Raw genomic sequence first — 15,852 nt, forward strand, 5'->3', positions numbered from 1 at the left:
TCAAGTGTATGAGTCTAATGTAAGTTCTCCTATCTGTTCATTTAGCAGTCTTGACTCAGCTACAACTGTGAGTGTACTTGGAGGAGTATGCTAGAATTAAGCTCCAAAAATGTACCATGAGATAGATTATAGCATTCTTCTCATGGAGATGAGATCTGGTTAAAAACTTGGGAAGTAGATTTCTCTCACACATACTCTTTTTACGACATCATTTTCAGAATGAACTGGCCTGAGGTTATGCCTGATCTTTGGTGCTCCTTCAGTTATATTCATTGGTAATGATCAGAACCAAATGGAATTCTTGAAGCAATTACATACAGGTATTTGTCTCCTAAGAAAGAGACACAAGAGCAGACTCATCTAATTAGCAGAATCCCGCCCTGGACTCGCTGTTTGTGCTTCCAGCACATGAATAAAGCTGAGATGTGAACCAGGACCCCTGAGGGCCGTTCCCCATAAGTCCCTTGTAGAAACTTGTGGTGTCTAAGCAACAGCTCAACTGAGTGAGCCGGCGAGAGGCTTGCTCTGAATGTGGCCCCACTAGGAACTGTGCTCAAATGGTCTCAGCTGGGAGTTGCTCTGGTGTATTTGACTAAAGGCATTTCAAAAGCAAATGCCATGGCAAAAGAAATTCACAAGTATTTAACCCCAAAAGCTATGACTTCAAGGAAGGCTGTACAGTTGTAGGAATCAGTCATCTGCTCCTCCGCTGTGTCAGCAAAATTCACAGTGCAGAGAACTTGGGTAATTTTCTTTTTATCCCTGAAAGCTTAGGATAATTATTTTTTGCAGCCACATTAACTCTTGTGATTAGTATCTTGATGGGGTTTTCATACCTAGTGGAGTGATTTGGAAAGCCTAGGTAGTTGCTGTTAAGTGCACATTTATCTAGGAGGGACCCGGAACCACTTTTATTCGGTAGTAATTCACTGAAATGAATTGTCAATCTGCACTCAAGCTACAGATAGGGATGAAAAGACAACTCATCAGAGATCAGCAAAAAAGGTACCTTTTCAACAGACTAATTTGGATAGTTTAAAAAATTTTCCTATTAAGAAAAAAAAAAAAAAACCTGGGTTTTCATCTTGCGTGACCTGAGCTTACTGTTCTTTAAACCCACCCTAGAGTATTTGAGACATAACCATCTTAGGCACAAAGCATCAGATGATTCAGGCAGGATAATTTTTATTTTTACTTAACTCCAAAATTAAGGGCAAATATATCTTTGTTGACCTGAATTAGCCAAACTCAGTTTCCATGGAAATCACTACCTCCCTTTAAACACTGTAGGTTTGTAATCAGTGTCAGGGATGATGAAAATTATCGATCTATTTTATTTCTTATAATCTCAGACAACCTGTGTCCAGTAAAAGAAAAAAGAAAGCCCTGCAAGTTCTGGTTATACAGTAAATTACAAGCCCCCAGTGGTTTTCTGAGAACAGCATCTACGACATTTTAAATATTGATATCCACCTGTGCCCATTTTGTTCTTCTCTTTATTGCAAAATAGCTGAGTTTTTTATACGTGTATTATTTCTTTCTTAAAGAGTTTTTCATTTAGAATCTCTCTTTTCTCTCAAGGTTAAATGGAAGCTGATCAGTGTTCACATGGAATCCTCCTCACGTAGCTCAGATGGATGGCCAAAGGGAGCAACATTGTCAACAACAAGGAAACACTCACCAGAAAGACAGGGTATGACATGACGTGTAGGACAGCTAGACTGGTTCTTTTGCTTCTGAATGTTCCCCTTCTCACATTGTTGCTTACACTTGTTAGGAACAGACTGGATTACATATACTTTTGCTAATAAGAAGCCTTTTTTTTACAGCACTATTTTAAAAATAGCTATTCAACATAACAATCTTAATTTTAATGCACCAAATTATGGTTTTCAACAATTTAAGTGAGCATATCCTGTCACCCTCAGCACATGTTTGATATATACTTGTTATATATAGATGGATATAGCAATATCCATTTGTCTACACACACACACACGCACACACACACGTACACACACACACACGAGTAGAGCTACAGGGCCCTGCTTAATAGTGTGTTCTGAATTTCATGTTCCTTTAATTGTCACTGGGTTTATTTATATGCAGCTATGATGTCATTTGTAGAGCTTATGGTATTTGTCCCTGTCAAAACTTTAAAAGCCACAGAGCTTGTGGAGGGTCACCATTATGTCTAAGGACAGACCCTGTGCTCAGTTGGGAGGACTGCGCTGTGAGGTCAGTGAGAGGTGCCCACCACCCAGGCATACCCCAGCGTGGGCAACTTTTCCCAGTGCTGAGGTTTCTGTTACTGTCAGACCCAAAGAATTTTGCTTATTTAAATAACTGTTCATACGATTTGGATTCTATTTATGTAAAACATAGATTCCCCCAAAGAAATTCAATAAATAAAGGACTTAGCCACTGAATCAAGGAAGCAGAACTCCAGTTTTTAACCTTCCAATGGGACTGGGGCTAGAGCCGACCCATTTCAATTTGTACTGCAATTGGTCTTCCAGGAGGCAGAGGGTGCAATGACCCCACAGACGGGTCCAGGACAGACTGTCTCTCTAGTCAACAGCAGCTCTCTGTGTGTCATTGGATGAGGCTGGAGCTGTAGCTGAATCCATAGCTGCTGGACCGCGACAAAGGCTGCTGGGCCTCTTCACTCTGTTCTGGGGCATAGCTGGGAAATGTCTGTGCACGAGACATCTTTGACGAACCAAACCCATGACCTAGAGAGGAAGAAAGGAGAGCTCCACTGAGAAACAGATTCAGAAGCACAAAAGATAGACTATCTATCATCTATCTATCTATCTATCTATCTATCTATCTATCTATCTATCTATCATCTATCTATCTATCTATCATCTATCTATCTATCTATCATCTATTTATATTTTTAAGAACAATAAACAAGGCAGCAGCTTTCATATCCTCAATACTGAGCTCAAGGTAAGTTGGTAAAAATTGAGCATTTTGTTGTCTTGATCCTTGATGAGTTAAAATGTATTCAGAGCTCAATATTTCCTCCAAATGTACTTTGCCAAAAATTCTGGATGCCAGAGAGCTAGGTAGATTTTCTAGGGAATCTGAAACTTCTACTGTTCTTCAACTTTTGAAATGAAAGCAGAAAAGCTTTTCCCCAGAAAAAGCTGTTTTTGATGGAGAGCCTATAAGCTGCTTTCTTTTCCTTTATGCTCAATTTCAGCATATAAAAGCAAATTACACACTTTCTTGAAATCTCTGGGAACGGGCAAGCTGTGCTTTACCCTAACCAGTAACCATCAATTATCAGGAAAAAAGCTTTTACAATGATAGAGGTAGAGATTCTGACATATCCTAGCCGGTGTGTGAGTCACCGTCACTAAACTCATTTCACGATATGGTTAACCCAAACAATTAAGCTCGATGGTTACCAAAATGGCCTAAAAGTTAAATTCCATACAAAATACATTTAAAGACAATTCTGTCTATGCTTTTGGTTGTTCAGCTGCACCCCTACCATGAGAAATAGTCTATTGCAAACCAAAAACAGAAGTGATTACCGAAAACTTTTCAGAATGCTAACAATGTACAGAGAAATGCATGCATGCTAAGTAAGGCTTCTGATGAACTTTCCAGTCGTTTCCTCATCTTTGTTTGTTTTTCCCCCTCATCCTTTTTAAGCCAGCAATTATTCTTCATACTTGAGAATGACTTGTATCTAATGGATGAGCTTAGAGGGAGAAGAAAAATAGATGTAGTAAGTCATGCTCTTTCAGAGCTTCTATTTTACCCAAAGGAGGGGCTGTGCTGAGTCTGATTTGTGTGTTATCTGATCGCTTGGGCAAGGAACACAGAGAAGACAATCTGTTAACACCGAGCACCGACCATCTCTGTGTCAGTCTCTGCAGGTGGCTCTGTCCTTGGCAATGTCACTCGCTTTCAGCCTATTTTATTGCCAGGTGTGTTTGGCGACGTGGAAAATACTCTCTCAGTGTGGGAAGCTTGGGATGCAGGGAGGAAACTCAAATGAACTGGGTGGTAAAAGGCTAATTAAAACGGAACCACTTAACCACTTAGTGGTAGAACCACTTAAATGTCAAAATACTGAGAGAAAAATCTTGCATTAAAAAAAGTTATTTTAGATTCACTATGTCCTGGATTCTGTTGCTGTCCACGTCAAGGAAAGTGCACTAGGCTCACCAAGAGTGGATCAAAGAGAAGAGGGGCTTCTCCCTCGCACCTCCTGCCCCACGCCCCTGGCTCTGCCGGCGCCAGTCCTCTGAGCTTCCAGAACTTTCTGCCCCACGGTGCCTGGAGGCTCTACTAGTCCCTCCCTTCCCTCTCTCCCAGGGTCCTGCCCCGTTCTCCTCGCCCGGCCCGCAGGCCTGAGGGTGGTGATGCTTCCTGCTGTTGCGCATGTCCGCATTTTCTCATCGGTTCCCTCAGCTCTTTAAGCAGCCTCCTCATCAAATTCTTTTAATCTCAGCTGAGTGCATCTTCTTTCCTGCAAGACCCTGATGATATAATGAAGGAAAAATGAAGCAGGGCAGAGGAGGGGAGCAGTTAGGAGAGTTAAAGGATGGGTTAAGGTAGTGATTACCAAAGAAGCTAGGAGAGGAGTTAGGGGCGGGACCAGGGGAGGGGCTAGGGAAGGAGTTAGGGGAGGGGCTAGGGAGAGACTAGGGAAGGAGGTTATGGGATAGACTAGGGGAGGGGCTAGGGGAGGAGTTATGGGAGGAGCTAGGGAGAGACTGGGGCAGGACCAGGGGAAGTGCTAGGGGAGGAGTTAGGGGAGGGGTTAGGGAGAGACTAGGGGAGGGACTAGGGGAGGAGTTAGGGAGAGACTAGGGGAGGAGCTAAGGAGATGAGGCTCAGGGGAGAAGCTAGGGGAGGAGTTAGGGAGAGACTGGGGAAGAGCTAGGGAGAGACTAGGGGAGGTACCAGGGGAGAGACACGGGAGGGGATGGGGAGGAGCTAGAGGAGGAGTTAGGGAGAGACTAGGAGTGGAGCTAGGGGAGGAGTTAGGAGAAAATCTAGGGGAGGAGTTATGGGAGGATCTAGGGGTGAGGCTTAGGGAGGAGTTCGAGGGATTAGGGAGGGAGCTAAGATAGGGGCTAGGGCAAGAGGAGCTAATGGAGGGGCTAGGGAAAGAAGTAGTCATGAAAGGAACTAGAGGAGGGGCTGCAGGAAGAATTAGGGGAGGAACTAGGGGAGCAGCTAGGGAAAGGATTAGGGAAGGGGGAGGAGCTGGGGGAGGCTCTAGGGGAGGGGCCAGGGGAGATTTTAAGGGAGTGGTTAGAGGTTAGAAGTAGGATCTCTGGAGTTAGAACACCAGGTATGTATGTTGCCTCTGCTACTTCCTAGCTTGTAACCCATCTTAAGAGAATTACTTCATCTCTGGGTTTGTTTCCCTATCTAAAAATTCTGGATGGTATAGTGGCACTTAGCTTATATGATCCTTTTGAGTATTAAATCAATAAGTTAATCTGTGCTAAGTGCTGCCACCATGTCATGGTAGTCGCCAAATAGGATTGGCAACTAGGGAGGTCAGCAAAGGCCTCCCTAAGGAGGTAGCATTTTGGCATGATGAAATGACAAAGTTCTGATACACTAAGCTGATATGGGAAAAAGCACTTAAAAGTTTTGATGATTTTGTCTCATCTTACCATTGACTGTAGATGATGATTCATAGTTTCTGTAATTGGGGATACTGGCATTTATCAGCATAAGATAGCTAGAAAATATAAGATTAAGATAATGCTCCTGGCCTTGGTTTTATCCTTTTTTTTTTTTTTAAAGTTTTAGACATATCTGAAAGAGAACAAATGCTGAGGCATCTTTAATTCACACTACTCGTGGGCTGAGAACTGAAGCTTAAGTTATAATAAAAAAATTAAAAAAAGAAAATTCAAAATAGACTTTACTAATTAACACGTTTTTTTAAATCCTAGAATCTTAGATGTAAAAAGTCAATCATGTGATTAATATTAACCATCATCTATTAAAAATTCAAGGCTCCACAGGAAAGACAAAGTGTGAAAGTATGACTTTTAGAGTCCACATGCTGTTCTGAATGATGGTCAAAGACAGACAACAATAAACATCAAATCAAGAGTCCATACAGCCAGTGCTATACAGGGTCAAAGAGGAAAGACAATGGGGCTTAGAAGAGCATGTTATAAAACTGTACATGTCACTTCAATAATCACAAATAACTTCCCCTGCACGGTGTGCAAACCCCTCCACTACCATGGGCTTTTGAAACAGACAGACTTGAGTTCTTCCATGGCTTTTGGAGCCTCATTTTTTCTGCATGGAGAGAATATAGTTTCCCGAGGTATTTTCAGGATTTAAATGAAACAACATACAGGAGACACCTAGTATGATAGATATGCAATAAATGTTAATTTTCTTTTTTCTGCACTAAAGGGGTGATATTCTTGCACTTTTTTTTTCTTTTTTGCTCAACACCTATGCTTTCTCCACCATCTCAATATGCTGTCTCTCACTGGTATGGTTCAAATTTGTCCTCCAAAGTTAATGTGTTGAGAGCTTAATTTTCAATGCAACAGTGTTGGGCAGTGGGGCCTAATAAGAGGTAATTAGGTTATGAGGGCTCCGTCATCATGCATAGGTGAATTTCATTGCCACAGAAGTGGGTTAATTATGACAGAAGTGGCTTTGCTATAAAAGTGAATTCCGCTCCTTCTTGCTGTCTCATCCTGTCTTGCCCCTCAGCCTTCCACCACAGGATGATGCAAGAAGAAGGACCTCACTAGATGTGGGCCCCTCAATATTGGACTTCCCGGTCTCAAGAACTGTAATAAATACATTTCTTTTCTTATTAATTACCTAGTCTGTGGTATTCCGTTATAGCAACACAAAAAAGACTAAGACATTCACTATGACATACTTAGAATATTTTCCCCCTCAAGGTCAGCATCGCTTTCTTCACCTCCTCTGTGAAGAATTTCTAGTCTAATTAGAAATTAAATTATGATTTTTCTTACTGCAACCATTTCTTTACAGATAATTCACAAATGATGCTATTTAATACATATTACAAAAATAGCATACCTCAATCAGTACTCTATATATGAAGGTTTTGTAAATGCTGTCTGATTTTGGCAACAATGAGTATGAGAATAAAAGAGAAATAATTAAGCATTTTTTCAATGTTCCTTTGAATTATGCCCCTAGACAGTGTTGATGGAAGCAAAACAAAATAAAAATCAACTTTGTGGCTTAAATTAAAAACTCAATGCAATAGACTTGCTCATCACACTACACAAGGACTCTAGTTAAATGCTTCCTAAACTTTTCCTCCAGATCACCCACTAAAGACAAATAAGGCAAATATGTACCTTTGGAATCTAAGGGATGCTGCAATTTAAAAGCAATAAAATTGTTAATGGTTATTGGTTTATTTTAAAAGTCCTCTTACCTTTTCTAAGCTATTGTGTATTCATGTTTGTTTTAATAGAAAATACTATTTTCTACCCATATATCTAGGTAATGTTGACAATCTGGGGGGAAAAAAAACTATATCACATTTATCTCGTAGGTTCAAGTATACTCTGAAGTGACACTCATACCACCACTACCTGCCAGCTTCTCACTAGGGTATGTATACATGCCCTAGAAATGTAGTCCCATTCCATAAATAAGAAAATATATTGGCTACAGAGACATTTAAAACATTTGCTTTATTCTGCCAAAATTATATGACCCTCTCTCTAATTCCAGGAACTCACGAGTATCACACAATAAAAGCAAAACCACTCTAGCCTTAAAAAGAAGCTTCCCTGCTGTATCATAAAAAATCCAAACCAGTAATGAACTAGAAGGACCACAAATTCAGTAGAAAATAACAATCAAATTGAAATCAAGACCAGAGATGCACATTATGAATGGAAGAAAAAATGGAGACTGACGGCACATTGTGAATATCCTCTTTCCTGAGGACTTAAGAAATGCACTGTTGCTGACACAGAATGACCAACCAGGGCTCCCTTTTGGCTAGTCTCTGAATTTTTATCTTAATAACACTGATTTTATTCTTGATATACACTATGAAGGAAATTGTTTTTGTAGGAAGTCAGAAAGATCCCAAGGCATAAAACTTGTAGTATTAATTGGTAAAAGACAATGGGCCTGGTAAAGCTATTTAATAGTTTGTATTGATGTGTTTTATTACTTTGTTAGAATCTGGGGGAGATAAAAGGGTATTGTCCCTATAAATAACAAAGAAAACAACAAACGATGTGATAAATAAATAACAAAGTCATCTGATGAAGACACAAGCAGCCCAGAGTCAAAGCATTAACAGTTGGGCCTAGATAGACACAGAGGAGACGCTGTCATCCTTTAACAAGTAGCTTCTAGCCGTTAGAGGAAAACGGAGCAGGCAGGCTGCAGATGTAAGCATGGATGGATGGTGGAGGACAGAATGGAAGGAAGGACTTGCATACAGAAGAGAGCCCATTTATTTCACAGGCTCTTACTGCAATGAATTGGGGGCCAGAAGCTTTTTTTTTCGAGACAGAGTCTCGCTCTGTCGCCCAGGCTGGAGTGCAGTGGTGCGATTTCGGCTCACTGCAAGCTCTGCCTCCCGGGTTCACGCCATTCTCCTGCCTCAGCCTCCCAGTAGCTGGTACCACAGGCACCCGCCACCACACCCGGCTAATTTTTTTGTGTGTTTTTTAATAGAGACGGGGTTTCACCGTGTTAGCCAGGATGGTCTCCATCTCCTGACCTCGTGATCCACCCACCTTGGCCTCCCAAAGTGCTGGGATTAAGGCGTGAGCCACCGCGCCCCGGCCCAGAAGCTTCTTATAGTGATATGGTTAGGCTTTCCGTCCTCACCCAAATCTCATCTTGAATTTTAATCCCCAAGTGTTGAGGGAGAGACCTGATGGGAGGTGACTGGATTATGGGGTTGGTTTCCCCCATGCTGTTCTTGTGATAGTGGGTGAGTTCTCACGAGATCTAATGGTTTTATAAGTGTTTGGCAAGTTCCTGTTTTGCTCATTTGCTCTCTCTTGCCTGTGGCCAAGGAAGATGTGACTCTTCCCCTTCCGCCATGATTGTAACTTTCCTGAGGCCTCCCCAGCCATGCAAAACTGTGAGTCAATTAAATGTCTTCTCTCTATAACTTACCCAGTCTTGGGTATGTCTTTATAGCAGTGTGAAAACGGACTAATACATACAGAGTATCTAATAATTGGGCAGTTAAGTAAATGTGAAAACTAGACTGGAAGTAGAAGCAACCCAGGGCTCTCTACAGTATCTTGTAATAAATAAACTTATTATTTAAATGTATGTTTGTATATTTTTATTAATATCTTACAGTTGCATATATTTTGAGAGAACACATGATGTTCTGGAACATGTATAGAATGCATAATGATGAAGTCAGTGTAATTGGGATATTCATCATCTCAAGCATTTGTCTCTTTTTGTGTGTTGGACATATTGGAGTTCTTCTTTTCTAGCTAATTTGAAAAATACAATAAATTATTGTTAACTATAATTTATCTACTATACTGTGGAATACTGAAACTTATTCCTTCTATCTAACTGTATTTTTGTTTCCATTAACCAACTTCACTTCATCTCCTTCTTCCACTTTCCCTTCCCAGCCTCTGGAAACCACCATTCTACCCTCTATCTCCATGAGATCCACTTTTTCAGCTCTCACATACTAGTGGGAACATGTAATATTTGTCTTTTTGTGCCTGGCTTATTTCACTTAACATAATGACCCTAGTTCCATCCAAGTCACTGCAAATGACAGGATCTCATTCTTTCTTATGGATGAATAGCATTCCATTGTTTATATGTACCACATTTTCTTTATCCATTCATCTGTTTATGGACATAGGTTGATTCTATATCTTGGCTATTGTAAATGGTGCTGCAATAAACATGGGAATGCAAATATCTCCTTGACAAACTAATTTCCTTTCTTTTGGATATGTACCTAGAAGTGGGATTGCTAGTTTTTCTGAGAAATCTCCATTTTATTTTCCATAATAGCTGTACTACTTAACATTCCCACCAACTCTATGTGAGCATTCCCCTTTTCCACATCCTTGACAGCATTTGTTATTGTTTGTCTTTTTGATAACAGTCTAAGTGGGGTGAGATAATATCCCACTGTAGTTGTGATCTGCATTTGTCTAATGATTGCCACTTGTATATCTTATTTTGAGAAATATCTGTTCAGGAGTTTGCTTACTTTTACATTTTGCTATTTTTTTGCTACTGAGTTGTTTGAGTTATTTATATATTCTGGTTATTAATCCCTAGTCAAATCAATAGTTTAGGAATATCTTCTCCCATTCTTTAGGTCATCTCATTGATTTGTTAGCTTTTTTTCCTTTGCGTGCAGAAGCTTTTTAGCATGATATAATACCATTTGTCTATTTTGCTTTTGTTTCCTGTGCTTTTGTGGTCTTACTCCCCAAAATCTTTGTCCAGACCAATGTCCTGTAGCATTTCCCCAATATTTTCTTTTAATAGTCTCAAGTTTTAGGTATTACATTTAAATCTTTACTCCATTTTGAGTTTATTTTTATATGTGGTGAAAGATGGGAATTTAGTTTAATTCTGTGTATAAATAACCAGTTTTCTCGGCACCATTTATTAAGCAGACTGTCCTTTCTTTAAGGTATGCTCTCAGCATCTTTGTTAAAAATGAGTTGGCTGTAAGCGCATGGATTTATGTCTGGGTCCTCAACTCTTTCCATTGTTCTGTGTTTCTGTTTTTTTGCCAGTACCATGCTGTTTTTGTTACTATACCATTGTAGTTTAATTTGAAATTGGATAATGTGATGTCTCCAGCTTTGTTCTTTTTGCTCAGGATAGCTTTAGTTATTTGGGGTCTTTTGTGGTACCATGTGAATTTTAGAATTGTCTTTTCTACTTCTGTGAAGAATGCTACTGGTATTTTGATAGGGATTGCATCGAATCTGTAGATTGCTTTGGGTAGTATGGACATTTTAACAATATTTATTCTTCCAATTCATGAACATGGAATATCTTTCCATTTTTTTGTACTCTTCAATTTCTTTCATCAGTATTTTATAGTGTTCCTTGTTGTAAAGATGTTTCACTTCTTTGGTTAAATTTATTCTTAGGTATTATATTTGTATTAATAGCTATTATAAATGAAATTGTTTTCTTTATATTTTGTAGCCATTGTAAATGAAATTGCTGTCTTTATTTTTTTTCAGATTGTTTGCTGTTAGCATATAGAAACACTACTGACAGGCCATAATGAATAATGAGATTGAAGGAGTAATAAAAGTCTTCCACCAAAGAAAAGCCCAGGACCTAGTGGAATCACTGCTAACCTTTGCCTAACATGTAAAGAAGTAATACCAGTTTTACTCAAACTATTTCAAAAAATTGAAGAGGAGATAATACTTCCAAACCTACTCCATGAGGCAAGTATGACTCTGATACTAAAACCAGAAAAAGATAGAAAAAAAGAGAAAACTACAGGCCAATATCTCTGATGAACATAGATACAAAAATTCTCAACAAAATAGTAGCAAATAGAATTAACACATTAAAGGGATCATTCACCTTAATCAAGTGGGATTCATCTTCAGGATACAAAGATGGTTTAACAATCAATAGACATGATACATTACATCAAGAAAATCAAGGACTAAAACTAAAACTAGATGATCATTTTAATAGATGCTATAGAAGCACTTGATAAAATTCCACATCGCTTCATTATAAAAACCCTCAACGAATGGGGTAATTGTAATTTTATAATATCTCAACCAAATAAGGGCTATTTTTGACAAACCCACAGCCAATATCATACTGAATGGGGAAAAATTGAAAGCCTTTTCACTAAGAACTGGAACAAAACAAGAATGCCCACTTTTACCACTTTTATTCAACATAGTACTAGAAGCCCTAGTCAGAGCAATTATGCAAAAGAAAGAAAGGGCATCCAAGTTGTAAAAGAAGTCAAATTATCCTTGTTTGAAGTCGTTATGATCTTATATTTAGAAAAATCTAAAGACTCCACTAAAAAACTCTTAGAGGTGGTACACAAATTTACTAAAGTTGCAGGATACAAAATCAATATACCATGTATTAATTATGCTTAGCAATACTAGGACTTATTGCCAACATCTTTTCTATAAACTGTATCTGAATTTTACTTAATTTGTTTTAATTATAAGTCAAACCAGACTGGTATGGTTATGATTTGATCATTGTGCTCTCCTAGAGTGCTTCTGGAATTCCTTTGGAGATCTCAGGGTCTCAATAGCTTTGTGATCTTAAGTAGATTTGTTGGGGGTGTCCAGGCTCATGTTCAGCACATTTGAGAAATGGGGAATGAGGATCAATGGCTTCAATCCATAAAGACAGTGATGTGGAAAAGCCATAATATAATAACCACTGTTCGTTGAGCATATATTTCCATGTAGATCCAGTGCTAAGTACCTTAGAAATCATATTTTTAAAAATCCTCATATCAACTCTGTACAGTGAGATTGCATATTGTGATGGCTTTTATGTGTCAACAGGAATGGGTTAAAGAATGCCCAGATAGCTGGTGAAACATTATTTCTGAGTGTGTCTGTGTAGGTATTTGAGGGGAGGTTAGCATCTGAATCAGTAGACTAAGTAAAGAAAATCTGCCCTCACCAATATGGGCAGGCATCATCCAGTCCATTTGGATAGAACAGAAAGAGGAGGAATGGCACATTTTCTCACTGTTTGAGCTGGAACATCCATCTTCTTCTGCCCTCAGACATCAGAGCTCCAGGCCTTTGGACTATGGGACTTACACCATTGGTTTTCCTGGTTCTCAAGCCTTCAGACTTGGACCGTGTCTCACTTCTGGCTCTTTTGGGTCTCCAGCTTGCAGATGGCAGATCATGGAACTTCTTGGCCTCCATAATAAGGTGAGCCAATTCCCATAATAGATCTCCTCTTATACATCTATATGTATTCCACTGGTTCTATTTCTCTGGAAAACCCTTACTCATACACATATCTTCGTTTTACATGTGGAAAAAAAAAAAATAGAGGCCGAGAGGTATTTAACAACTCGCCAAGCTGGATAGTGCAGAAGTCAGACCTAGGTTTCCTGGAAACAGAAGCCAAAGCATTGCCCTTAACATGTTCTACTTTTCCTTATAGAAGCTCTTTAAACACGTGGGTCACTTTGGGATACAGCATAGCTTCAGAGAAGAAGTAATGTCAATTTTCACAACTCAGTGCCTTAAGACTTCATTCACATACCTTCAAAATGGTGAAGTGTGTTGCTGAAGAACAAAAAACAATTCAAACAAGTAAAGCTATGTCTTAGTCTGCTGGGGCTGCCATAATAAAATGCTACAGACTGGGTAGCTTCAGCCACATTTATTTTCTTAAAGTTTTATCGGCTGGAAGTTCAAGATCAAGGTGTTGACAGGGTTGCTTTCTTCTGAGGCCTCTTTCCTTGGTTTGCAGATGGCCGTCTTTGTGCTGTGTCCTCACATGGCCTTTCCTCTGTGTGTGAGCATGTCAGTGTCCTAATCTCCTTTTCTTATAAGAACACCAGTTGTATCAGATGAGGTTCTACCCATATGATCTCATTTTACCTTACTTATCTCTTTAAACATCTTATCTTTAAATACAGTCGTATGTGGGTTTGGGGAGTCAACCTATGTATTTTTGGTCTTAGAAAAATCTAAAGACTCCACTAAAAAACTCTTAGCGGTGGTACACAAATTTACTAAAGTTGCAGGATATAAAATCAATATACCATGTATTAATTATGCTTAGCAATACTAGGACTTATTGCCAACATCTTTTCTATAAACTGTATCTGAATTTTACTTAATTTGTTTTAATTATAAGTCAAACCAGACTGGTATGGTTATGATTTGATCATTGTGCTCTCCTAGAGTGCTTCTGGAATTCCTTTGGAGATCTCAGGGTCTCAATAGCTTTGTGATCTTCAGTAGATTTGTTGGGGGTGTCCAGGCTCATGTTCAGCACATTTGAGAAATGGGGAGTGAAGTCTATAGTCTATAATAGTCTATAACAAGCTATAAGAATCAAAATGAATCAGGAGACATTAATTCATGACATCTTTTCTTTTTCTAGGGATTTTTTTCTTCCAGCTTCATTGAGGTATAATTGGTAACAAAAACTGAACATAATTAATGTACATAATTTAGTGGGTATGGACGTTGGAACAATTATTTTCTTGGCCTTTTCTCTGGGAGGTATTTGCACTTGTTTGTGAAATTATATAATTTGGCTTAAAATTACATGCAATGATTAAATATGGCATGTAATTTCTGATTCTTCAAATTGTCAAAAAAATTATTTTTTAATTTAATGGCTGTTATATGTCACTAGGTTTCTGATATAAACTGTCAAATTGCATTGCACTAATTTACATTCCCACCTAATGGATATAAAAGTACTTTCTTTCTTAACATTAGATAGATATGAATATTATTAGATTTTTAAAAATCTTTTTTCCAAGTTGAATACAAAAGATTGCACCTCATTGTTTAGTTAATTTCCTTTTTTTTCCTACAGGAAGTATTTAATTTTTTGTGGTCAAATCTGTCTTTGTGTTTTCTGGGTTTTGTGTCTTGATAACAAGTCTTTCTTCAATGCAGTAATATTAAAATATTTTCTCCTTTCTTCTTAATACTTTCATAAATTTCTTCTAACTTTAGCTCTTTAATTCATTGGGAATTTATCTTGGTTCTCACCCTAAATTAAGGATTCCTATATTGTGTAATGGTTAATAGTATAAACTCTAAAAGAAGACTACTTGGTTTGACTTCCAGCTCCACTACTTACTAGCTGGGTGACATCCGGAAAATTCTTCACTCTTTCCCTCAAGTTCCTCAGCTGTACAATGGCAATCATAATAGTTTCTACTAATAGAATCATGTATTAAATGAGTTAGTACATAATGGTCCAGGATAATATTATATAACAATAGTGTTAGTTTTTGTCCTGTTTAGAATTTTTAGAAACGTCTCTTTGTTTCCAGTGTTTTAAGCTTCAGGATGAAAAGCTGTATTTTTTTTTTTTTAATTAAGGAACCAAAGTCTCTCATTTCCAAGAAATATTTAGAATTATTAAAATAATTTCCTGTTAATTATTTCCTTCCATTTCTCTGTTTTCTCTCCCTCTTTTCCACCTCTGTTCTCTTTTTCTGGATCATTTCTTAATTATATGTTCAAGTGCTATACTGATCTGGCACTTTTCTTATCTTGTCTATTTTCACTCTCCTTTTTGCCGCTTTACTATGTGGGAGATTTGTGATTTCCTTAACCTCATCTTTGAGATTTACAGAATTAAAAAACATTCTATTACCCAACTGTTAATTTATAAATGCTTTTATTCCCCTTCTCCCTTCACTCTCTCCCTCTCCTTTCTCTAACGTACATACTATATATATATATAATATATATATATATATAATATATAAATGTATTGCTACTAATAATGGGACTTTCATCTCAAAGCTGTGGTTCTTTTTTGTTTATCTCATAAGTGGACATGCAACTATTCTTTACTTATATCTTTAAAACTTAGATAGAAATATTTGAATGGGAAAACTGCCTATCATTTAATTTTATGTGGTGCTCAGCCCACAGTTATAAAAAGACTGGTAGGTTAACAACACTAAAATATAGTGAATATAATGTAGTTTATAATAATTTGATTTGTCTTGAAGATGGTTTAATTTGATTCAAATAGAATTATATTTTCATAGCTATTTTATAAATTTTCCATAATAAAAATAGTCTTATATCTCTTATTTTAGTCAATGTAGCATTCATTTGTTTCTGTTGCTTGCATTTAATTTCTCTT

At 38.0% G+C, this 15,852-nt stretch overlaps 1 protein-coding gene across 1 annotated transcript in view; it reads right to left on the bottom strand.

Moving 5' to 3' along the window:
- Window positions 1-307: 307 nt before the first annotated feature.
- DOK6 (docking protein 6) overlaps window positions 308-15,852 on the bottom strand; it is a 426,698-nt gene continuing 411,153 nt past the window's right edge. Inside the window, exon 8 of the mRNA XM_055296826.2 lies at window positions 308-2,735. Coding sequence (XP_055152801.2) covers window positions 2,596-2,735 — 140 coding nt within the window. The 3' untranslated portion in view covers window positions 308-2,595. The remainder of the gene's footprint in view (window positions 2,736-15,852) is intronic.

Source organism: Symphalangus syndactylus, chromosome 1, assembly GCF_028878055.3.
Source record: "Symphalangus syndactylus isolate Jambi chromosome 1, NHGRI_mSymSyn1-v2.1_pri, whole genome shotgun sequence".
Lineage (NCBI taxonomy): Eukaryota > Metazoa > Chordata > Mammalia > Primates > Hylobatidae > Symphalangus > Symphalangus syndactylus.